The sequence below is a fragment of the Pristiophorus japonicus genome, chromosome 24, assembly GCF_044704955.1.
Source record: "Pristiophorus japonicus isolate sPriJap1 chromosome 24, sPriJap1.hap1, whole genome shotgun sequence".
NCBI classification, from domain to species: domain Eukaryota; kingdom Metazoa; phylum Chordata; class Chondrichthyes; family Pristiophoridae; genus Pristiophorus; species Pristiophorus japonicus.
The window spans coordinates 28,902,464-28,926,563 of NC_092000.1; the positions used below are offsets into that span (position 1 = coordinate 28,902,464).

Consider the following 24,100-nt stretch of genomic DNA (forward strand, 5'->3'; position numbering starts at 1 on the left):
GTCGAACAGCTTTGAATGCCGTTCAGTGTATTGTTGGAGGGGAGTGAGCTGGTTTTTATCTGATGCTTTGTCCAAATTGCTTCAAAATAATCTAAAGTAGTGAGAAATGGCAATGTATGTTTAGCAGTGCAGTAGTGGAAAGGGAGAGGTGGGTTCTTGTGGTTAGAGATTTACCTTGCAGTCTATCCAGGAAATAGGTGCGCACCTAAAATGGTCGTGTTGGAGTTGGGAAATGTTCGATTGTTCAGGTACATTTGGGTCCAGAACTAAAAGGTTTAGCCAAATGCTAATTAAATTTCTATTTGACTAATGTGCCTTTTGACCTTTTAATCAAATTGGCTAATGGCTCTGTGAGAACGAGGACAGGAGCAGGCAGAGCATCTCCGACAATTGGCAAGCCTTTATACACAACACAAAATATTGCAAGTAAATGGACCGTCGGATAAAATGTAGTTTGTACAAACTTCCCGAGGGATTGAAGGAAAACAAATAAGCCGGAGTAAAAGTTTCTCCAAAGCACACACTCGGCGACTGCAATCTGTCTGCAGTTTGCACAAGCGGACTAAGTTGCTTATTCCATTAAAATGATCATTTTGGTTACATTTAAACTTGATAGTTTTGCAGTAGTTTTTTTGGCGAAGAGTGAATTTGGCTCCTTTAGAATTTGATGAGGAATTTTTTTCCAGTTGTGTTCACATGCACAAGATGAGATCAAGATTAGATGAAGTGAAAAACATTCTTTGATGGAATCACTAGATTGTAATGAAACTACCATGTATTTTTATGCTGGCAAACTACTGATTATTGCAAACAGCTAGTGACAACCTAATTTACATCAAAAATATTTCCAACTACATTGGTCGTACTCCTTAAATTATTTGTTGAATAATTTTTCATTTATAGCTTTAAATTTTTTTTTGCATAAATGAATGTGTATTACACCTTTACTTTTGATAATGCCACTTCATTCTGAGTTTATTTCCAAATTTTTTGTGAGAAATGTAGATATGAAAGAAAAGGTGATCGTCTGACTTAATTAAAATAGCTCTATTTATACATAATTTAAAAAAACATGAGTAGTGGTTTGGAACCTGTGTAGGCATCCTGTGTTTTAGAGAAACAGAATCACAGTTGGCAGCAGTGTGCGAATGTTAGATTTTTGTTAAAGACTTCCCTTAGTGAGACAATATATATATTATTAAAAGTAAGTTTGCCGTTGCATATTTTTCCCCATATTCCTGTATGCATTTTATTGCAATTACTAACAGCAGAGAAAAGAGAATCATGAAGAATTAAAAGGTTATAATCTTCCTAGGTTTTCCACTAAAGTGTGGAGCTGTGCATCAAAATTGCAGGTTGCCCAAAATGCCAAAATTGGTGCTGTCACTACCAGTCATTTCAAATTGAGTTGGATGGATTTAAAGTGGTGGAACACTCACTTAAGATGATAGAGACACAGTTGCCAGTAGGCTTTTCTGTATGGTTCAATAGTACTAGGCGATTGTAGTAGCAAAGCACTATTTATTTATACGCTTATACTTGAGTATACTTATTCTATAGTAATTGCACTATGATTTAGATGAGCACAATGATACCAAAATAATCCATAAATTCTTTGAACTTTAATCCTTTTGACTATATACTTTATAGAGCAATTAATTGATTACAAATTTTAATCAACAGATAATTAATCTATTCATCAACTTGTCATCAAGCCAGTCAGTGTTGGCATTGTGACTAGGATGGGATATGAGATTAGGGATAGGGAAGTGAAATGGGGCCAGGACCTTGCTTGCTTCAAAGTGAAATGAGTGAAGCTTTACAACTTATTTACACCTGTAGTTCTGATTATGTTCTACAGAAAATTGGTGACATAGTTGCAATACTAAAATATACAGTGGCTTTTTAAAAAAGCTAATTCATTTGATTTGGTGTGATACTAACATAATACTGTGCGAGACTTTGAACTCATGTTTAACGAGAAATATTTTGTGTTGTAAAATTTACAAATATTGGCTAATTGTTCGAGTAATTAATTAAGACAGTTAACTTGCAACTAATCTGCTGTCACAGCCATGGCTATGTGGCTTAATTAAAATTTTAAAATCAAGTTGTTAAAATATAGGATTTCAGGTTTTGAAGTGGGGTTCTTTTTAAATTGTTGGTAACTAATGGAAGTTAATGTACAAGTTTCAAACTTGCTTTTGGAAGGCACAGGCTGAATTTGTACTTTACATTTTACCTAGTCTTCATTTAGGCTGCATAGTTTACCTTAAATAGTTTTAGATTGAAATGTTGGGTGTAGTGTTCACCGTCACCTCCTTTGAATGATCTGTTTTGTTTCAGACACTTATGCAATAAAATAGCAGTTGAATAAAAAAGGGTATATTTGTGTATGGTGTTCTGCAAAAAAATGGACAAGTTGAAATCTTTCAATTGGACTATATTAATCATTTAAGCGGTATATTTCTACTGGGGCTGTCTACATTATTGGCTATGTTTGAGCATGAGATGTATAATTATTTTCCGTAAGTTGTTAGTTGTACTATCTTCATTGGTTTAGGTAAGCTTGGTGTATATTTGGGTGACTCTTGACACAAGCTTACATGTTTCATCTCGTGTTTGTATATATGGAAAACATGTTTTTGATTCTTCGTCTGATTATATTGTATTGCAAATTATTTTGTATTCTGCATATTTAATTGGTGAAAATATCTTAAAAAAATTTGGCATCAGCTTTTTCTGTTTTAGTGTTCATGGTAGGCATGTTACTCTTTTACTTCTCATAATATTGTTATCCCTTCTGAAAGTAAGGAGTAAAATTGTTGCTTCAAGAGATTTTACCACAATGTAGTTAAATATTATAGCCTATACATTTTGGCTGCCAGACTCAACTGTATATACTGAAGAAATTGTCACCGTTTATAGTAAAGTACTAGCAAATCTGGATAACTAATTTACTGAATAGGAGACGTATGCTTGATGTTTGTTTTTACTTGAGCATTGTCATTTTACTGAGTTGTGTGTTTCATACAGAATTCACCATGAAATTTAATCTTAACCAATCTATTTGCCTATATTAAATAACAAACTAGCTGTTGGTAGATATTTTCAGCATCTTCACTTTGGTACTGCTGAAGTTTTCTGCTGATTATATAACAGAATGTAAAAGGAAGAATTTGCTTTTTAGAACATTGTAAGGTGCAGATTGAATCAGTTACAAAAAGCAAAACTACTTTAATGAGTAGAGACTAGGTTTAGCAACAATCAGTTTCTGTGGCTGACAACAGCTTTCTGTCCAAATAAAACTGACGAGATTAAAGTGAACAGTTTGTACGTGACTTCCAGATAGCTTTCTTAGTCACCTCTTGGTGCTGCGTTTGTCGTTCCATTAATGTCTACTATCACATTTACTTGCACTGGCATTCTTTGAATTTTGTCATGCATTATATGTTTGTGTTTTAATAAAGAGTTGTATTGTTGGATCTCTTTGTTGTCATGTTTATGTGTATCCTCACTATGTTATAAGCAGTATAGAGCTGAGCCTGTGATGTTTGGTTTTGCAAAATGATAATCTACTGAAGGCACATTTAGCTGCAAGGTTTGAGAATTTGCAGTGGAATGTGTTCTGTGTACTTACTTTTAAGTTATTTGTATTTGGTCGATTGGAAATGGTTAGCAGATTTACATCTTGGCCAATTTTGAGTTTTTATGGTTTCAGCTGGAGTGTAAGTTTGTGCGTGACTGGAGAATGTGGATCTTAGGTTGTTATTTAGTTTTTAATTCACTTCAAGTTTTTCTTTGCTTCGATACATCATTTCCACCAAGCAGCATGAATAATGCACTACATCTGACTCTTTTTACTTTTCTCTGCAGTGTTTCAAAACTCTTTGTATAATGCAAATAGAAACATTGAAATCATTGTTGGCATCTTTTCAAAACCTCTAGTAATTGCTTATTTCTACATAGTAAATAGCAATAGCTTTCGTTTTTGTGTTGGCTAAAATACTGGTATTTCTCATTTCATTTTTTGTACTACAGGTATCTGTGGTTATGGATTAGGATTGCCTTAGGTGTAGGAAGAATGCTTCCTCGTGAATGGAATTAAACTTAATTGACAATAATGGCTTGGAAATAGTTCTGTTTATATTATCTTGCCTGCTTTTCTGGTCGGTTATCTAATCTTTTCAGTTAAAATTTCGGTATACAGTTTTAAGTAAAAACATTCTACCTATTCTTTCACGATATTCCCTTGGTTGCACACTGTTAAAACACAAGGCAATTGGTGTACTAGGAGAACGGGCGTGTGTTAACTGATGTGGGCTTTTGTAGAATAGATACTGCAGTGGTATGGGAAGATGTGGGTATTGGAGTTTAATATTTTTCCATAACTAAGATTATACATTATTAACCTCAAACGTTCATTCAAAGTCTGGTAAAGACACGTTGAATGATTATAATTGAAGTGTGTCGGGTCATGGGTTTGTATATGAATTCAGAAATGGGCCCTGTGCTTCAGTAAATACAATGTGGGGTTAAGAGGTTTCCTTTGTTTTAAAGATCACATTTGTTTGTTTAAGAGTTAGTTTGTACTTCTAAGGGTTATAAACCCAGTAATCCGGGCATTAACAATACACGTTTTAAGACAAATTGCATCGAGTGAAATATTTAGCTTTTAAAGACAATGCGAAATAAAAACTTGGATTACTGGGCATTAAACTTTCAAAACCGCATTTGAAGTTTTTTAAGTAGAAACGTTTTACGATGTCATATTTCATTTAGTCTACATCTAATTAAACTGCGAAAATATCAACCCTTGTAGCAACTTTCAGCGTGAGCATTACCCGCTGTACAGATATATATGTAACCGCTTTAATCAATGGGCCAGCTTTGCTGCCACTTCATTATTTAATGCATTTTAACATTTTGTAACTGCGAGAAATAATATTGTGTAGGTTTGCGCTTTAAAGGAGCGAAATCAGACGCGGCATTCTTGGGAATCTTAAGATTTAGGAGCGATAGTACAGAATACTGTATTAGTGTTTTAGCGTATAACAACTCCGTGCCAATACCGTGTGTTCGAGCGTCTCTAATCGGTTGTCACCGAACAACAATAACCCTTTGGTCAGTTAAACACTCCTCTTTGTGCGCTCACTACAGCTTTTGTTGGGATTTATGGATTTTTACAATACTCGCAATGTAGTGTATAGAGATTTTAAGATTTAAAAAATATTTTCAACTATAATCTAAGGTGTTCAACGTGTTTTAGATGTAAGCGGAATTCGAGTCCGGGAGCCGTTTCCAGTCGTTGTTGAATGCTGTTTTTTTAATATAAATATTTACGGTCCAACCGCTGTCAGTTATACAATCTGGAGAAAGCTCGTAAATATTTTGAGTCTAAGTGTATTACATTGTTGATTTTCCTAATATTGTGCATTCTGAGAATGTGTTTTGTCTGATGAACTCGGCGTTTGCCATTGTCACTGTTTGTGGAAGGCGATCCTAACGTGTTTTTAATTATTTTGCAGAAAACACGCGTTAAACTGTCACAGGATGAAACCAGCTCTCTTCAGCGTTTTATGCGAAATCAAAGAAAAAACAGGTACCGTTTAACAAATCTACTTAACGTCCTTTGCCAATGACAGAGTTAGAGATATGTTAGTGCGGTCAGAACTCAGGGAGCCCGGGGCGGCCAAGGTCGGTTACTGCCAGCCTAACCCGGGGGTACAGGGCCGGCTACTGACAGCCTCACCCGGAGCGGATCAACGGCTCATCTCCACTTTAGCTGGCGGCTGACGGTTATTGCTGTTTGTCGTGGTTTATACGTTCTTCGTTGTGGTCGCTGTGCTTTAAACAGTTTTTTTTAACGATGTGATTTGGACGAAATCGGTGAAAATAGTGTGATTTGAGCAAAAAGGTTAGCGCGACTTTCAGTGTGCTACTTACTACCTGCTGAATTTAATTGTGTTGGAATTAGTTGCACCCACTTTCTGTGATTTTATAAAACAATAAGAAAATCGTGTAAAGAAAGATATACATGCAATTCGGTCGCAATGTCTTACACTGTGCATTCGGTGTAAATATGCGTATGTTTATGAAGTAGGAAGTTTGTAACAAAATCGTAATGTGTGAAAGTAGGAACCCAGAAAAGGATCGCTGGGCTAGAAATGGCAGAGCTAGGAAGCTTTGTAGAAGCACAATAGCAGCAGAAATCTCAGGACAAAAGCATCCCCGTTTCTTTTTATTATCCGTCGATTAGCAATCACTTCACAAAGTTTGGGCCTTTTGTCTGTTCTAAAGATTGTTAATGAGCCTGTGGAGAAGTCTTTTTATTAGTTTGGGGAAGGAGCCAAAATAAAGGCGATTGAATTGGTATTTTCAGGCACTGTTTAAACAGTTTAAAAGATCAAGGTTTTTCAAAAGATGGTAAAAGGAGAGCAATCCCGAGCTCCTGTAGAGAAAAATATTTACCTCTCACTGAGTTTGATCTTTGAGACAATATCGATGTCAGATCATTATGGGGGTGGGAATGATGCTATTAAAAATACATAAATAAGCATGAACTATGTTTATTTTTAGTCTTCAAAAAATTGCAAATGCGGTCCCTAACTTTTTTTTTGAATGTGGGCTTATTTGAATGTTTCTTTTGTAGTTTGGCTACAGTTGATCTAATTGGAACCTAAACGATAGCCCATCTTATACAGGCTTCTTAAGCATACTTTAGGAAGTATGCCAATGGAACAGTACATTCTACAATACATTGAGCAGAGATTTGTGTATCACAAGTTCAGAAAATGAATCTAGATTCTGATGTATCTTGAGTTGTAATCGATGTTTTCCAAGGAATACTGTAGAATTGAATGAATAAAAGTTTGTGGTCCCCAGTGTTGTAGCTACTGTACATGTGGCTGTATCACAGTGAAATTCCTTTTTTCAAAACAGCACGATATGGATTGGATGTGTCTTAATTTTTGATCTGTATCTAACATGAGTGTTTTTGTTGTATTATAATAGTTTTATATCATTAAAATTGCACACTGTCTTTCACTTTATTTCTAATCGCAGCAATTTGAAATGAACAGTCACAATTTACAATATGGAATACACTTGTGCAGTATGAAGTGCTTCGGGATGCATTGGAGCTAAAGCAATTATATTAATAAAATAAAGCTTTAAGATCAATTAATAACTGCCGTTACATTTCTGCAACAGAACATGTGGATATTCTAGTTCAAACTAACTGCTAATGCTTTATTTTTCTGTACCTTTAAAAGTGATGTGAAAAGCTGGAACATTCACTGAAATGTTACATCACATTCAACTGTGGCAGCTGGAGTTGTCAGCCCGCAGGAAGTCTGGTTCTGGGCTTGCTGCACATCTGACAGTTTCACCAAAACATTCTACATTTTCATAGAATTCTAGTAGTGGACTGGAAATCTCGTTGATGAGAGTTTTATTATAGTCTTTCAGTCCTAGTGTTCTGTGGTGTGTTTTACTGATAATATATATGTCTTTATGAAGTAAAATCCAACCTTCATACATATGCAATAGATATTCACCAGCAATGTGATGAGATCCACGTCTCTATTATTCTGGCTAACTTGAAAGTGGGCTGTGGTCAGCCTGAGTGGAGTCATCTCACTGCTAGTCATAATCATTATTTATTACAATTTTTTGTAGTTGGTGTCTTCACTAAAATAAAATCATCTCACTATCCATTGAAGTATTCAACTGATTCTCCAGATGAAAAGGCAATATATGAAGAAATTTCATGCAGCGAAGGGACTCTGGTTTAATGGGTTAATATAGTGGCCTTTCACCTCGTGTGACATGGGTTCAGATCTCTCCCAGATTGCTGCAATTAAAGTTGCCTCGATGAGCAGCAAGAATCCTATGTGAAATGGGTTTTTGATGGTTTTGAATCTAGTTCCTGGTGAGCACGAGCCAACAGTAAACAACCACCCTAATTTGGCACTATTGGCATAAATTGGCAATCTTTCTCGTGGGTGCTTTGGCTGATATGAGAAATGGAAAAACTCACACTGGTGCAGTAGTGGATGTACGGCTGAGGTTGGCACTATGGAACATTGTTCAAGCAAATTAAAGGGAGTATTCCTGTTTCTCTATTGAAATTGAGGATGCTAGGTGACAAAATGTTTGGGGGAGAGAGAAAGTGATCACTCTCCAGCGCTGGTATCCACCAACTTGGTGAGCACAAAATTCACATGCAAGTTTAAAAAAAAAGTCTTGCAGTAAGGCACAAGGCAGGTATGAGTCTAGCAGTACCATACAAGATGAAAAGAAAAACAGATTTTAGCAATCTAAAGTAAAAAACAGAAAAAGTTGGAAATGTGTAGAACTGCTTTAGAGGATCTCTGTTCAAAATGTTAACCAATTTTTTGTGTTTTAGAATGCTAACAGATCTGCAGTATTCCCAGTACTTTTTGTTTTTGTTCTAGCAAAACTACGTGACATTGAGCCATACAAACCAGAAAATCCCAGGTTTGATCTCTGATCTGTGCCATTTTAGGCAATCTTGGTGGGGGCAGCTGTGGGTCGGGGCACTACAGTAAACGTTGTTGGGATAGCAGATGGAATATCAAGCTTCTAGCTTCTGATTGTTGTCTGTAGACTCTTTTCAAAAATTTTGTGTGTAAATATGTTGAGAATAGTGCCAGGCTAATATTTAAAATCACAAATCTGACTTAAAACACTACAAAGTCATTTTTATAATTATTTAAATTTTCCTCCTCTCCTGAAGACAGAGACTCGCATCCCAGCACAGTTCCAATGGCTCCGGCATCCCTCTGAAACCTCTTCGAAGAGTACTGCCCTGCTTGGTAGAATGTTTGTGAGAAATTACATTAAATGTGGTGACCCAAAATAGTGTTTTTCTGGGGAGGAGAGGAAGTTTTAAATATCCTACTGGGCAGGATTTCAAATGAATTTTGGTTTGTTGCTCATCTAAATGGTCGCGTACGTTCCATTAAAAGTGTTTTCCTACTTGGCTTTCTTGCCTCTTTAGAACTAAGTGCACTTTGACATGTGGTATCATATTAGTGCCAATTTCTTGTGTAAAGCATCACAAATTGGTGAGTCATTTTGTATTGATTTATTTAAGTTGGTAACATTCGTTGCGGTGCTGGAGTGGATTTTAGCTTGACAGGCAAAAGGTTACATATGGTTGACCAGTAGTGGTCTTCGGTGAGCTGAATAGAGGCAATGTGGTGTTAGAGTGTATGATGATCTACTAGGGAGAGGGAGACTATTAACGTAATTGTTAAAAGGTTAGGGATGGTCTTGCTAAGGGTTTTCTGTGGAATTTTCACTGCCATTACTGTGTATGCTCTCATTTTGGAAATTACCTGATGCCTGTACAGGTGAGGCAGCCCAGTACTTTATTTAGGACATCTTTATTTGAAAATCAGTAGGATAAGAGTTACCTAGTAGTGGTTGTAGGAACTTTTAAGTGATGTGTAGCTTATGGAATAGATATGGTACATTAAGATAATGAATGAGAATGCAATAACTGGTCCCATATTTAATTTAATGAATAGATATTTATCTCTCGCGCACAGTACATAATGCTGCAGTTCGTGATGATTAAATTTGCTTTCTAAGGCAGTGGAGTAGGGGTGTCCAAATGTGGATCTGAGACTCTAATCGACCTTTGAAGTCGAGGCAATTCTGTTAATTTCTGCTTAAATTTCTTGAAGGGCTGTTGCCTCATTTGTGGATCAATCATAATTCAGAACGCCAAGATCTGTTGGTATCAGCAACTTGAAATGTGTGCAAATTAATGGAAACGGGGTTTTGAACTTCACATTTAGCTCGAGGAATACTGGTAGAATCTTTAAATGGATGTTTTAACATAATGCAATGCAGCTTACTATTTCATACCATTGACTTTTCGCTCATGTGATATTTCTGTGAGCGGACCCTTGTTGAAATAAAGTGCATTTATTGGTAGAGAACTTAAGTGTGTAGTATCGGTACATTTTGGAGTTACACGTCTCCATTCACTAGGGTCTATCTGTATGGTAGTTTAGAGCCCGGAATTTGCGGTCGGGGTGACAGTGAGCTGGCAGCGTTCGTCGTCATTCTGCTTTTGAAACTGACTGCAACTTCAGGATTTGGCAGAAACCTCGAAGTTGCAGTCAGCCATTGATGGCTCCGTCATAGACTGCCCCTCCCCCACAGAGCCAAATCATTGAAACTGACAAAAACTTTGGCTCTTCCACAGTACGTACGCAGTTAACTACCCCACTAAAAGTTAGACCCGAAGGGATTATGGGTTTTGACAGCGTTATTACTGCTAAACAAATGTCAAAGGCCTGGAAAACTAATTTTAAATTTGTGTAATGTGAAATTTGTCCATTTCAATAAAAATTTACATTTTTAAGAAACTTTTCAAAAACATTAAAACATTTTTTTTTTAAGTTTGTCTATCTTTATTTCAGGTTTGCCTTTTTCCTCACATTAGAGCCCCAATCTTTGCTTTGCTCTCTAGCATTTTTTTAAAGTTAGAATTTTAAGAGCTTATTCACTTCCTTGTTCGCTGTCTGTGAGAATTCTCTGCTTTGATTGGCTGCTTAGACAGCCTGTTGACATCACAGCAGTTCGTATAAGGGAATCCCCACTAACATCCTTTGATTTGAACTGAAGTTCGGGGAAACCCAAAGTTCTTGACACGGGGATCGTGAGATCCTTGTGCAAAGTGTACTTCAGGGTCAGCAGCGAATGCCTTCGCTTCCCTGATCATTGCAAATTCAGAGCCATTGTGTTGGTTTTTGAAGGGAGAAAGAGTTTTGAGAGAAAAGTGGGTCAAATACTAATTATTTCCTTGAAATAGCAATTGGTTACTAAAGTTACCAGGAGCCGTTGAAGTTGGAATCTTCAAGGTCTGTGGGGCCGATTTTCAGCACCTCACTGCCTGCTGCCGCTGACATTCCTCCTGGAGATCCGCCCAGTACCACTTTCGGGGTGGCCGGGAGGGGAGAGCTGCCGTGAACCGCCCACTGAGTTCAGCGGACGGCCGAGTGACGCAACTGATCTCCCGCCCGTCGATCTCCCAGATTCCCGTGGGCGGGAGTCGGCAGGACTCAGCGGCAGAACAGGGGTGGACCGCTGGTTGGAAGCTGGTCTGTCCCCGACGGTGAGTATGAAGAACCCGAAAAAAAGGAAAGTGAACATTTTTTTCAATAGCGACTTACCTGTATGAGGTCCCCTGAAGTTCTTCGGATACTTTTTTAATTTTTGCTGTTGTTTTTTTTTTCAGGTCTTTGACCCACCGTGGGCCTGACTGCATCCTCGGCGGCACTTGGGCGGCAAACGCCTCTGTCACCGAGAATGCGACCTCCTGCCCGCTGCTGCCCAGATTGGCGGTGTACGTCTTCTATTTGCTGCCCGCCGACCTTCGAGGGACCTTCTTCCTGAATATCCCGGCCAAAGTACCATCCGGTACCTCTGCGGCCATCAGTGGCACTTTGGGCAGCACTTGGGCAGGCGGAGGCCTTACTGAAAATCGGCCCTACAGTGTGTCTCTGGTTTACTGAAAGTGTGCTTTGTTTTCCTGACTGCTCACATTTCTCTACATTATGGTAATTTCATAACTTCTGTTCATTAAATTTTATCATATGTTTATGAAAACATCTGTTGATTCAACATGTGCTGATGTTCAATGGAGTTACTTACTGATTATCTAAAAATAAAACAATATCCAGTGTAAGATTGTCTGTTGTCTTAACAATAAATCTTGAAGTCAGCAGATACACATGTACATAACAAAAACTTTACCCTATTTACAGGCATTTGAACAAATTTAGCAGATTAAAGATAAATTGTTTGACTGGTGTTGAACAATCTTCATAGTTTTAGTCACAACTTTAACTAAATTTAAATTAGTAGTATTAGGCAGTCCCTCGTGTCGAGGATGACCCGCTTCCACACCAAAAAAAGATGAGTTTACAGGTGTTTCAATGAGCTACATCTTGCAGGGTGGAAGGTGCCTGTGCGTGAATTCTTTTAACATGGAGTGGTTGTTGCACACCAGCCACCACATGGGCTTGACAGGTCCAGTGGCAAGGCTTAATCAAGACGCCTGGAGACCTGCTCTGCTGGGTCATCCCTGGGCCCTGACCCTGCTGTTGATATATGCTGCGCCGCTCCTGGGCCACGACCCCGCCGCTAATCTACTCCATTGCTCCTGGGTTCAAACTCTTGCCTCTCCTGGGCCCCGAACTCTCGCCTCTCCTGGGCCCCGAACTCTTGCCGCATCTCGGCCCCGACCTCTTCGTTCCTCTGCTACTCTCCGCCTCTCCTCCGGTACCTGGGTCCCAACCCTGTCGATGGTCCTGCTCACGATCCAATCGGCGACCTGGATTTTGGTGACGGCAATCCAGTTGCCCTCCTCGAAGTTGTCGCACTCCTGGACTAGCTCGCGCTGTTCCCTGCAGGAGCGGCTCCTTATATCCACGACCCGCTGCGATGGGTTTCCCTCGCAGGTCGGGAGCGCCCGATCCAGGTAAAATTTAAGTTATCTGGATCAGGACTAGCATATGGGCAGTTTTTGTAATCAGTCCACGGTGGTCCATGAATAACTCGAAGCTCTTAATAAATATTTTTGAGCAGACTTAAAGGCTGGGATTTTACTACCCACGGACGGTGTCAGTAACACATCCCGATCCTCTGCTGCCTCCAGCCTGCTGTGTAGAATGACTTTCTGTTGATTGGGCTTGTTTCCTGGCCAATTGGAGGAAGCAGGTCTGTTTCATGATACGTCATCAGCCGGTTTCCTTAAAGAGACCATGGCCACATCGTCTTGAAATTTGTGCTGCCAGTTTTCTACAGTAATGAGGTGCTGCAAACGCTGACAATGACTGCACAAAGGCACAGGGCTGCACCCAGGCTCTCCCATGACTCCCTCCATATGCTTCTGGAGAGAATCACAGCACGCAGGGAGGTACTCTTCCCTTCCCATGGGCGGAAGAGACCTCCTCAGGACATCAACACAGCCTGGTTGCACATTGCAGAGGAGGGCACAAGCAGGAATGTGGTCAGGAGGAGCTGGAATCAGTGCTGCAAATGTTTCAATGATCTCAGTAGATCACGAAACGTTAGCACAAAGCATCACCCAACCTCATCCTGCCTCTCATCAGCTCCCCATCACTCTGCCTTCCCTTCCATACTCCTGCACATTCTTCTCACACCAACTTACTTTGCACCTCTACCCATCTCTCTCTCTCTATATTGTCATATCCTCATCTCACTAGCCACCCCTCATACTCACCCTCATCCTAGTGCAATCATGCCAACGAACAACATACAAGGGTAGGCACTTGGGTGTTTTATGCAATGTTCATGTAACGTTAATGTGGTGTCAAACATTGAAACCTTTATTTTCAACACAGTTCTTAGACAGATTTGTGTGCCCCTCGGAAGTGGTTTAATGAATTGCAATGAATGGTGAGACATAACGGTAGCCCCGCAATGGTGATGAGTGTGAAAGGAATGACTTGGGCATTGTAGGGATGCTTAATGGTGTTTGTGCCAACCTGGCGCATCAGGATGTACAGCATCCTGTGTACAAAAGTAAATCTGGCCATGGTGAGGCCATCAGCATCAGGTGATTGCAGAGAAAGTTCGTGATGTTGGTGCTGCTGGTGTTGGGGTCGATCGTGGTGGGATTCTGAAGACCAACGTGAGAGAGTATAAAGGGCACTCATGCTGATGGAAACGATGGCAGGTGAAGTAGAGATGCTAGAAGAGATATGTCAATGGTGAAAGCGTTAATGAGGTCAGACTGGATGGAGACTTGTGTAAGGACTTGCAGCATGGTGAATCTGTTGTGGAAATGCAGTGAGGAAGAGCTTGTGGCTGAGGGAAGATATCTCCGTAAGGTGGGAGCTTTTGCTGTACATTTGAAGCTGTGTACTCATCAGCTGATTCAGTGGCCACTGTCCTCCCGCCTCAGCTTCACAGACGTGGTTTCCGACCAGTGTGGACCCTGTGGGCGAGCTGTCAAATGCAGAAGGTGAGCTGAAATTCACTCTTAGTGACTCTACACAAGCCTCTAATGACCTGAATTGGGTCCCCTGCTGTGAACCCGCCGCTGTGTATCGGATCTGCTGAGCGCTCACAGACCCGACATTTTGTAAAGGCACATGTCAGCGGGTTCACAGCAGGATTCCGACCCACTTGGGGAAAAAAAACATGCACCACCGATCGCGCCTGCTGAGACCGTGCAAGTTTGAGACCATTTGAGGCAGATTCCTGTAATTGCCAAATAACTTAGTTTTGCTGCCTGTGGGTGTTTTAATAAACAGTTAAACCATAACTATTAAAGGTGCCAGCTGAGGACTTAGTTGGAGAGTTGATTTAGCTGTTAAGTGTGGCTGAACAACAGAAGTAAAACTACTTTTTATTTTTGGGATGGCTTCTTTTATTTAAAAAAAAATAGATTCTCTGCACATGTAAGTAAGCACAATAGTGTTTAGACAATTTTTGCATAAGGTTCAAAATTAAATGATAGCACAAATGCAGATATATTCAGTTTAATAATTTGTGTAAAGTTACACCAAGTATTGGTGCATTTGAAACTCTTCTTGGGGGGTGTAGGGATAGGATTGAAATTGGTTGTAAGAGTGTGTAGGTACAGGAGAAAATACTGCAGTGGCCTGATCATGATTTTTATTTTTGTTTCTTGATAGTTCTTTGCATGTTACTGTTTGCACATGGAGCATGCTGCAGGTCTGCATTGAAGCCTGAATGAGGAGCAGTGAATTGTGTGCATCAATAAGGGTATGTTACATCCAGGAGGCTGAAGATTAGTACCCTACAAAGCTGGTACACTTGGGTCCCAGCTGGGAAAGGACCACATGGAAGGTCAAAGCTGAAATACTGAAACTGTATACAGGAAGATCTGAAGGGAAGCATGATGATTGGCAGACAGCTGTGGGAACTGTCGGGGAGGTTAGCAAGATGGTGCGGTCCTGTGGTATTAGCCATCCTGGTTATGACTGACTGAAATCTAAGATGTTGGTTGAACCTTAAGGTTGTCCACATTTATAAAATAAAGGGTAAGAACATCTCAGAAATGACAGCTCATCATGTGACTGACCTTTAGTACTGTTTGTGACACTTTATGCTTTCTTTTGTACTCGTGTTTGCAAAACTATGTAGGCCCACATCTTGCGGCGAGCACTGTGAATCCACATTTTTTCCCTTGCCCTTCAGGTCGTATTATTTGTATGTTGCAAATTGCCGGATATGCGAATTGGTAATGGCGCAGCAATGTCAACAGGGCAACTGGGACCTCTTGAATGTCTGGTCGAAGTGTCTCCCTAACCAATGAAATTTAAAGCTAGAGAAAGAAACCAAGGGAACAGTGAAACATAGAAACTAGGTGCAGGAGTAGGCCATTCGGCCCTTCTAGCCTGCACCGCCATTCAATGAGTTCATGGCTGAACATGCAACTTCAGTACCCCTTTCTTGCTTTCTCACCATACCCCTTAAGAAGGAATTAGAATGTATTGGAGTCAATGTATTGGATACAGAAAGAGAAATAATCAGGGAAAGAAAGATTGGATTAAGATATAGAAAGGAAAAATAAGAAAAAGATTAAATTAAACATTTAAAAGCCTCTCGAACAATTTACTACCTGCAGGAGTGAGACTCCTCCACATTTTCAGTTGTTCTCTTTTTGGTTCACCAAGGTTAAATTTCATGTCAGGGCCATAAATCATGTCATTAACAGGATCCTTACGACATGAAATATCAGCCCCAAGTGTCAGTGGCGAGATTCATTCGTATTTATGGTATAAATCCAGCAATTTCTTGACCATCATGGGGAAGTTGACGGCGAGCTCCCAATTTTGCGAGGCTGATGGCAATTTGGAACTCATGGCGTATCTCTACCTTGTCATAAATTGCTGGGATTTTTACACACTAATAATGGTGGGTGCTGTGAACTTGCCATTATTTGTTTTGACCATTTCTGAGCCATAGAGTTTCAGTTAGAGCCGACTTGTAACAGTAGTTTGGTTCGGCTAATTTATTCTAGTATCTGATTTTATTAAAAGAAAAAGGGTGTGTAAAGTTTGTTCACCTATGCTGGTACCTTAATTCTGTCAGCGTTTAGATTACAGTAGTATCTTGTTACTGTCGCACAATGTTGTTCAGAAGTAGTTTCTATCTGTTAAAGGTTTTCTTGACACTTAGTAACTTTTTTGAGCTGTCCATCTAAGTACAGTTATCTCCTGAACATTTGAACAGATCTGAAGCTCAGTAAACTGTTGCCAAACAAAATATGGTTTTGTGGCTAGTAGAGACTATCCTATGGTTCTGCCAATTGTTAGTACATGGTATATCTGAGCTGCATCTAGTATATAAATTCATGGGGCATGAATAGTCTTTATAAAGTGACTGTGCACCTTGTTTAAACAAAACTGCTTGCATCATGGACTGTGTTTGTTTCTGCCTGGAGCTAAGCCCCACATATGTCCTTTTTTCTCCTGAGGTAATGGTTTGCAACAACTGTCCGTAATATGCGTAGAATAATGAATAATAATTACCCCAGCATGAGTCATTGTTTCAGGAGAGAGGAGCAGGGAAGAAATCTGGAAAACAAAATGTGAGCAATGAAAGTAGGCTGTTTGGCTAATCAGAGCTGCTTCCTCCACAGGAATGAATACCAGCAATATTTGGCTAAGGAATACCAGATTTAAGATTTTTGTATTTATCTTGCATACCACATTTGGCATGATAACATTTAGCGACCTGGGATGTATTTTACAGCAAATTCACTATAGAGTAGTATAACATTTAAAGTATGAGTTCAGTATTCTCAGTTTGTGTGTTTACCCCTTTCACCTGAATATATTCCATTTTATGTGATTAGTATTTTACGATGGGATGGATAGAAGCCAGTTATTTGTTAATAGAAAAGTGATGGTTTTCTTTTAATTGATCATTTCTTTGACGCTAATGATTGTTGGATCAAATTAATTCAGCAGGTAAACGATGGCATCAACTATCTTTTTATAACAAAATTTGAACCCCAAATCATAACCCCAAATTTCAGTACCAGGTGATCTCTGTGTGTAGTATCTGCCAATTAACAGGGCGCTTTCCACACCAGTGGGCACCATTTGACATGTTGAACCTAATTTTATGATTTTGAGGCACAATAGTTCGATCCTAAACTTCACATTTGGACAGGGCTCCCTTGGCATTATTATTTATGATGGTCTCCTTGTCAAAGGAAGGCACTTGCTGGTCATGTGAATGGGTTTATATAAGTTAGCACATATCCATGTTTACCATTTTGATCAAAGTACCTTGATGTTTCATTCACTGTCGTTTCCAGTTGTTAGGTGGAAAAATTTGCAAATTGTGTGCTACACTAAGTACATTTTATGATTATTTTAGATAAGAAACAGCTTTTCAATTGGGTCTTTGTCAGAGCTTTGTAAGTAAGCAATATTATACCGTATTTATACAGTCCAGATCCAAGGTCGTCCCATCCTCTGTCATTGAATTACAGTTTGCAGACGACGCTTGCATCTGCGCACACATGGAGGTCAAATTCCAAATCATTGTCAGCACCTTCACTGAAGCGCACAAGAACATCCGTAAGACAAAGGTCCTGAAGGCAAATGGTATGTTGGCCTTCATAGCTATGGGATTTGAGTATAGGAGCAGGAGGTCTTACTGCAGTTGTACAGGGCCTTAGTGAGGCTTCATCTGAAATATTGTGTTCAGTTTTGGTCTCCTAATCTGAGGAAGGATGTTCTTGCTATTGAGGGAGTGCAGCGAAGGGATGGCAGGACTGACATATGAGGGGAGACTGGATCGACTGGGTCTGTATTCACTGGAGTTTAGAAGGATGAGAGGGGATCTCATAGAAACATATAAAATTCTGATGGGACTGGACAGATTAGATGCAGGAAGAATGTTCCTGATGTTGGGGAAGTCCAGAACCAGGGGACATCGTCTAAGGATAAGGGCTGAGATGAGAAGAAACTTCTTCACTCAGAGTTGTTAACCTGTTGTGGAATTCCCTACCGCAGAGTTGTTGATGCCAGTTCATTGGCTATATTCAAGAGGGAGTTAGATGTGGCCCTTACGCTAAAGGGATCAAGGGGTATGGAGAGAAAGCAGGAAAGGGGTACTGAGGTGAATGATCAGCCATGACCTTATTGAATGGTGGTGCAGGCTCGAAGGGCCGAAAGGCCTACTCCTGCACCTATTTTCTATGTTTCTATGTTTACCAACCTGCCCCCGCCACACAGTACTGCCCCCCGATTATCAAAATCCACGACGAGACCTTGGACAATGGGGACCTTTTTCCATACCTCAGGAGCCTACTGTCAACAAGGGCAGACGTCATGACGACCCAAGTACCCCACTCACCTGACCCTTCAACCAACGTCCCTTCAACAGATGTCTGCCCCACCTGTGACAGAGACTGTAGGTCCCGCATCGGACTCATCAGTCACCTGAGAACTAATTTTTAGCATGGAAGCAAGTCACCCTCGACTCCAAGGGACTGCCTAAGAAGAACAGTATTTATTAAATGTTTTCCTATATAATCAGGAAAGAATGGTCTTTTTAAGTTATATGTAAGAAAATTGGTATTCATAGTTGATTCTAGCTGTGCTCAGAGTAATAGTTGGTTTTGGTACCTAATTTTTGAAAATTTGTTGAATAAACGGTATTTGCAATAATTGGTCTATCATATACTATAACATAGTATTTTTCTTTTCTTATGTTCACAAATGTAATTATTTGATACTGGTAGTTATTAAATGCAATAAGCATTCACATTTGATGAAGTGTCAAACCTATGAATGGCTATTGCTGTTTAGAAGTACAAAATCTTCTGAAAGCAGCTATTCATCATGTACTTTATGTGTCTGTCATTCAGGGTAACTTCTAATCCTGAACTGACCTATTTTTGTGCTATTTATGCATATTTTGTTTGTAGAAAATGTGTTTTTACTCAGTCTCTCGACTGTGTGTGTGTGTGTGTGTGTGTGTATCATAAATATATTGTATATTTTATATATAAAAATGTTAGATGATCTTTTGTGACATTACATCTGGAGAGTGAAGTTCAGATGCAGTATTCTGCCCAAGCAGGTTTGATGGTGGTTGGGTAATTGGAAACAGGCAGGGGAAGGAGAGGAGAGGAAAGGGATGGGGATGGGGGAAAAGGAATTGGGACAACAAAGGCAGCAAAACTATCTCAGCAATGAGGGGTGACTCAGATATTCCATCTGAGGTGGGGAGAGGGGTGGGGTTAAGTAAAGGTGAACTGTGCTTCCCTATCCCAGGCCTCCGAGAGGAGGAGTGTTCAGGATTGCAAATATTATATCTTGGCTTAAATTCATCCTCCACCTCCCTCTGATTTTAATGGATGGATAGATGTTGGGGGTGGAAGGGTTTGGTAACACTCACCTCATTGACTTCTGGAGAGAGAGAGGTAGGTGAAAGTTTAATCAAAAGAGTTTGGGTGTGTGTTATATCATTGCAGGTTTAAGGTGAATTGGGGTTGTTGGGTCCAGGACAACAAACCCTGTTCACTGGGTGAAAGAAGTTTTCAGCAGCTATGGGGAGCATTCACTTGGGTCTCGGAGAACAATGTATGTTTAAGATTGAAGATCGCTATTGCAGGTGGGAAGCAAGGAACCTTGATGAGTTACCTTTCTGGTGCCCTACACTTTATGAAATCATGGATCGAAAGACACAAGTTTTCAAAAGTTGCTATCTTTCACTGTTCCACCTAAACTTGAAGCTATTGGGCCGAAATTGCCTTTAGGAGAAAATTGGGGAGAGCACTTTGAATTAACCTGAAATTTACCGCCTGGCGGTAGTCAGAGGGAAGAGCTGGAAAATTGGGCTCTTTAACTCTGACACCGCCTCCCAGTGCTTTGGGGCGCTGTTTGAGCTGGTGTAGGGGCGGGTTTGCGAGGGAGCAGAATGGTGATGACGTCAGTGCGTCACGGATGTGCCACGTCGCGCTGACGTGTCGCAACGTCCCTCCCCTTCACTTAAAGGGGAGAGGGACACTCTGAGGCCGATATGGAGCCGAATGGGCCACCATGGAGGGGTTTGGCTGGGCCAGCGCCCGCCATTGTTGGGCCGACTCAGGAGTCGACTGACAATTGAAACAAAATGGCGGCCGTGGCAGTGCGCCCTCCCCTTTAACACCGGCCGCACCGCCGAGCTACTGGCAGCTTCCCGCCTTCCGAAGCTGTTGGAGGCCGCTCTCCCATGGGGCAGTTTCCTCCGCGGGGTGGTAAGCGGTCGTCGCCAGGCTGTAAGCTGAAGCACTGTTCCCGCCGCCCCAGGCTCGGTGGCAATTGCAGATGGGTCAGCCCTGCTTTCTGCTGCCTGCCGCCAGGCAGAAAGGCCTTAATTAGAGGCGGTAATGGGCCTTAAAGAAGGGGACAATTCCCCCCCCCCCAACCCCTTGGTGTTTTGCTTTGATAAATAATATTCAAATTTTGTGAAGACTGAAGCCATTGTTTTCAGTCCCCGCAACAAACTCCCTTCCCCAGCCACTGACTCCATTCCTCTCCCTGAAGCTGAACCACATTGTTCGCAACCTTGGTGTCATATTTGTCCCTGAAATGAGCTTCTGATCACGAATTTGCAGCATAACTAAGACCGCCGATTTCCACCTCCATAACATTGCCCGTCTCCACCCTTGCTTCAGCTCATCTGCTACTGAAACCCTCATCCATGCCTTTGTTACCTCTGGACTTGTCTCCTAGTTGGTCTACCACATTCTAGAGTTGATCCAAAATTCGGCTACCCTTGTCCCGCTGATCCATCACCCCTGTGCTCCTGGTTAAGCAGTACCTCGATTTCAAAATTCTCATCCTTGTTTTCAAATCCCTCCATGGCATCTCCTCTACCCCACAACCCTGAGACGTCTGTGCTCCTCTAATTCTGCCCTCTTGAGCATCCCTGATTATAATCGCTCAACCATTGGTGGCCGTGCCTTTAGCTGCCTTGGCCCTAAGCTCTTGAATTCGCTGCCTAACCTCTCCGCCTCTCTATCTTTCTTCTCCTTTAAAATGATCCTTAAAACCTACCTTTTTGACCAAGCTTTTAGTCACCGGCCCTAATTTCTCGTCATGTGGCTTGGTGTCAAATTTTTTGTCTTATAACACTCCTGTGAAATGCCTTTTTTACTACATTAAAGACGCTATATAAATACAAGTTGTTGTTGTTTGAGCAGGCTGTACGCAAGATGCACGTATATTTGACCAACTTTTCCTCTGAACATCACCATGATAGGTTTACAATGTAAATGGCCCATTTAGAGTGCCACTTACAGTACAACTGTTGCTGCAAATAAGTGTAAATGCTTTTTATATCGGTTTTACCATTGATAAAGCCTGAAATTAGACTTTTAAATCAATTTTGAAATGCAATTTTTGCAACCCATTTAATGATTTTTGATATATAATGAATGTGTTCACATATATCTAATAACAACATTGTTTAGAGCACATACTTCCTGTCAGCAAACTTTACTTCCTGTCGCCATTATTATTCGGTCAACATTTAACATTGTAAGTTAACATGTCAGCATTCCTCGACCAGTTTTTCTATGTCATAATGTAATTATTATGGGCCTTGGTTGTAGGTAGTTCAGCGGAATGAGTTTCTGAAGTCGCTCAACCATATCACCATTTTGTCACAATAATACGTATTATTTTACGTGGTATAATGTTCCTGTTATTATAAACCAGCGCATCTCATTATTTAGCCTTGAGCAGAACCCCAGGAAATCAATAAAATATACATTTTAGTGTAGTTACAGTAATGCAACCAATATACAAAAACAAAAATATTTTTTTATATATCTATATAATATATAAAAATATATTTTTGTTGCTGGTGCAAGATGATCATCAGCCTTGCACTATTGGCAGCTCCGGAGAATTTCAGTCTTCCATTTTTATAATCTCATTGTGAAGCTGAAACAAACCCCAATATAAAAAGTAGTAAAGCTACTCAAATATTGGTTTTATTACTGTAACTATACTAAAATGTATATTTTTGATGATCTGGAGGCAGGTTGGCAATTTACATCTGATAATGAGGCCTGAAGCCTCTACTTGTGTTGTAAAATTGTTGTGAAGCGCCTTAGGACATTTTACTACGTTAAAGGCGCTATATAAATAAAAGTTATTATTGTTATTATTATTACTTTAACCTGAAGGCTGCCGGAGATCTCTGGGCTCGGGATTCCCGGTGGCTGCAACGAGGCGGCCTCAGCCTCGGGGAACAGTTCTTGTAGGCTGGGAGGAGCAGGAGAGCTTCCTCCCGGCCCCAAGCTCTTCCGCCATCACCCTGGCCCTCCCTGGTGTTGGAACCCCCGACTTGGTCCCAAGGTCAGGGATCGGACCCCCTGGGGATTGCAACTCCATCCGGATCCCCCACAACCACCCTGGGCCCAGCACTTGTCTGTTGCTGCAGCCTCCCTCTCCGAGTTTCCCACAGGACTGGAAGCCAGCCTGTAAATCAGGCTGACTTCCATGAGGGAAACCGTCCCTGACGTCCCCCCAGCATCATGTGATTGAGACCCGGCAAAATCCAGGCTTGTGTGTCATCTTAAGATTACACATTGTAATTAATTTCCATTCCTGAATTTAGTTCATGCTGATTGCTCTTAGGAAATACCAGAAGATGGGCTTTTTAATGTGTCACTCCTAAAATCACTTTTGAGGTTCGGAACATTGGGTATTTTCTGTTGTAAGGAGATGCTTCTATGTAGATTGCAAATAATTTGGATTCTTTCTCTTTTTTTTTCCTCAATACTTTATTTTTAAAAAGTATGACACAGTTTGACACCCAAGCGTGACTTTAAAGTGGTATGAACAAAACTTGTTCCATAAGAAAGGTTCAGAAATATAAAACATTTCCACATGTTTGACTGAAATTTCATATTCATAAAATCGGGACAAGTCACAAATGCACAGATATGCTGTGTATCAAATTGGAATGAAAACTACCAGTCAGTAATTTCAAAAGCATCAACAAACTACTACAAATACCAAGAGGCAGATGGGGAACCAATGAAATAGCTCTAAATACTTTCAGCTGCCATCTTAATTTCTACTAATCTGAGAAACTTCGTGCTGGAAATAAGGTTTCTAACATAAAGATATAAAACGCAAAATTTACAAAAAATGAATAAACTTGCCCCTACAGTAGTATTTTGTGTATTAACATTTCTGTATCAACGTTTAGCATTGGCAGCCTCAGTTTCTCTGAGAAACCAAAAGCATTAAGGCGCATTACAGAGATATTTCAGTCAGCTAAAGAGACTTGGAATGTAGTAGACAACATCATTCTAATTCTTAATACCTGTATATTCGTCTGGTATTTTTTTTCCCCTAATAACTTCAATGCACTTATTTTAAAAGAAAACGTGACATTTTACCATATATATACTGTACAAGTACAATACCGTACTGTTAACTGACCTGCGGTTTGTTCTGGAAAATGAATGGCAGTTCATTGTGCAAACTTTCCTTCGAGATTTGACATTCCATCAATGTTTGCATGTAACTGGTGCTGGTATGCATAAAATAGGCTACATTTAGATGTCAAATTCTGATGATGTTTTTAGTGCTTTAGCATTATGCAGTAGCTGCATGTCACTCTGTAGCAACTCAGCACTTTGAAGATTGAGGGCAACAATATATGATTTGGTAATGCCAATTTACTGTAATTGCAGTAAAGCATGCAGTTGATGATAATGTCAATTTGGACATAGGTTTAACACAGAAGTAAACATTTTTTACTTGGGCATCAATTTGGCTAAATATTTTTGGGAGGGATAGATGCAATTATCTTAATATTGCTAATTCTGAATATTTGTGTGAATATACTACTGAAGCTGTAAGTCACATTAATCTATATATATATATATACACTCAAATTATTATGATGTATGTTAATATCTTTCAGAATGTTTCGTGCGCATTGATGATGAATACTTAATTTTATAAAATGAATAAAGTCTGCAGTGTGTGCTTTGCATCATATTGTATTAATGCGTTATTTTGAATACACATAT

At 40.1% G+C, this 24,100-nt stretch overlaps 1 protein-coding gene across 3 annotated transcripts in view; it reads left to right on the forward strand.

Annotated features, from left to right (window-relative positions):
* pbx4 (pre-B-cell leukemia transcription factor 4) overlaps positions 1 to 24,100 on the forward strand; it is a 441,364-nt gene that overhangs the window by 1,286 nt on the left and 415,978 nt on the right. For all 3 annotated transcript variants that reach the window (XM_070867367.1, XM_070867369.1, XM_070867370.1), the window contains exon 2: positions 5,529 to 5,602. In XM_070867367.1, coding sequence (XP_070723468.1) covers positions 5,529 to 5,602 — 74 coding nt within the window. The remainder of the gene's footprint in view (positions 1 to 5,528; positions 5,603 to 24,100) is intronic.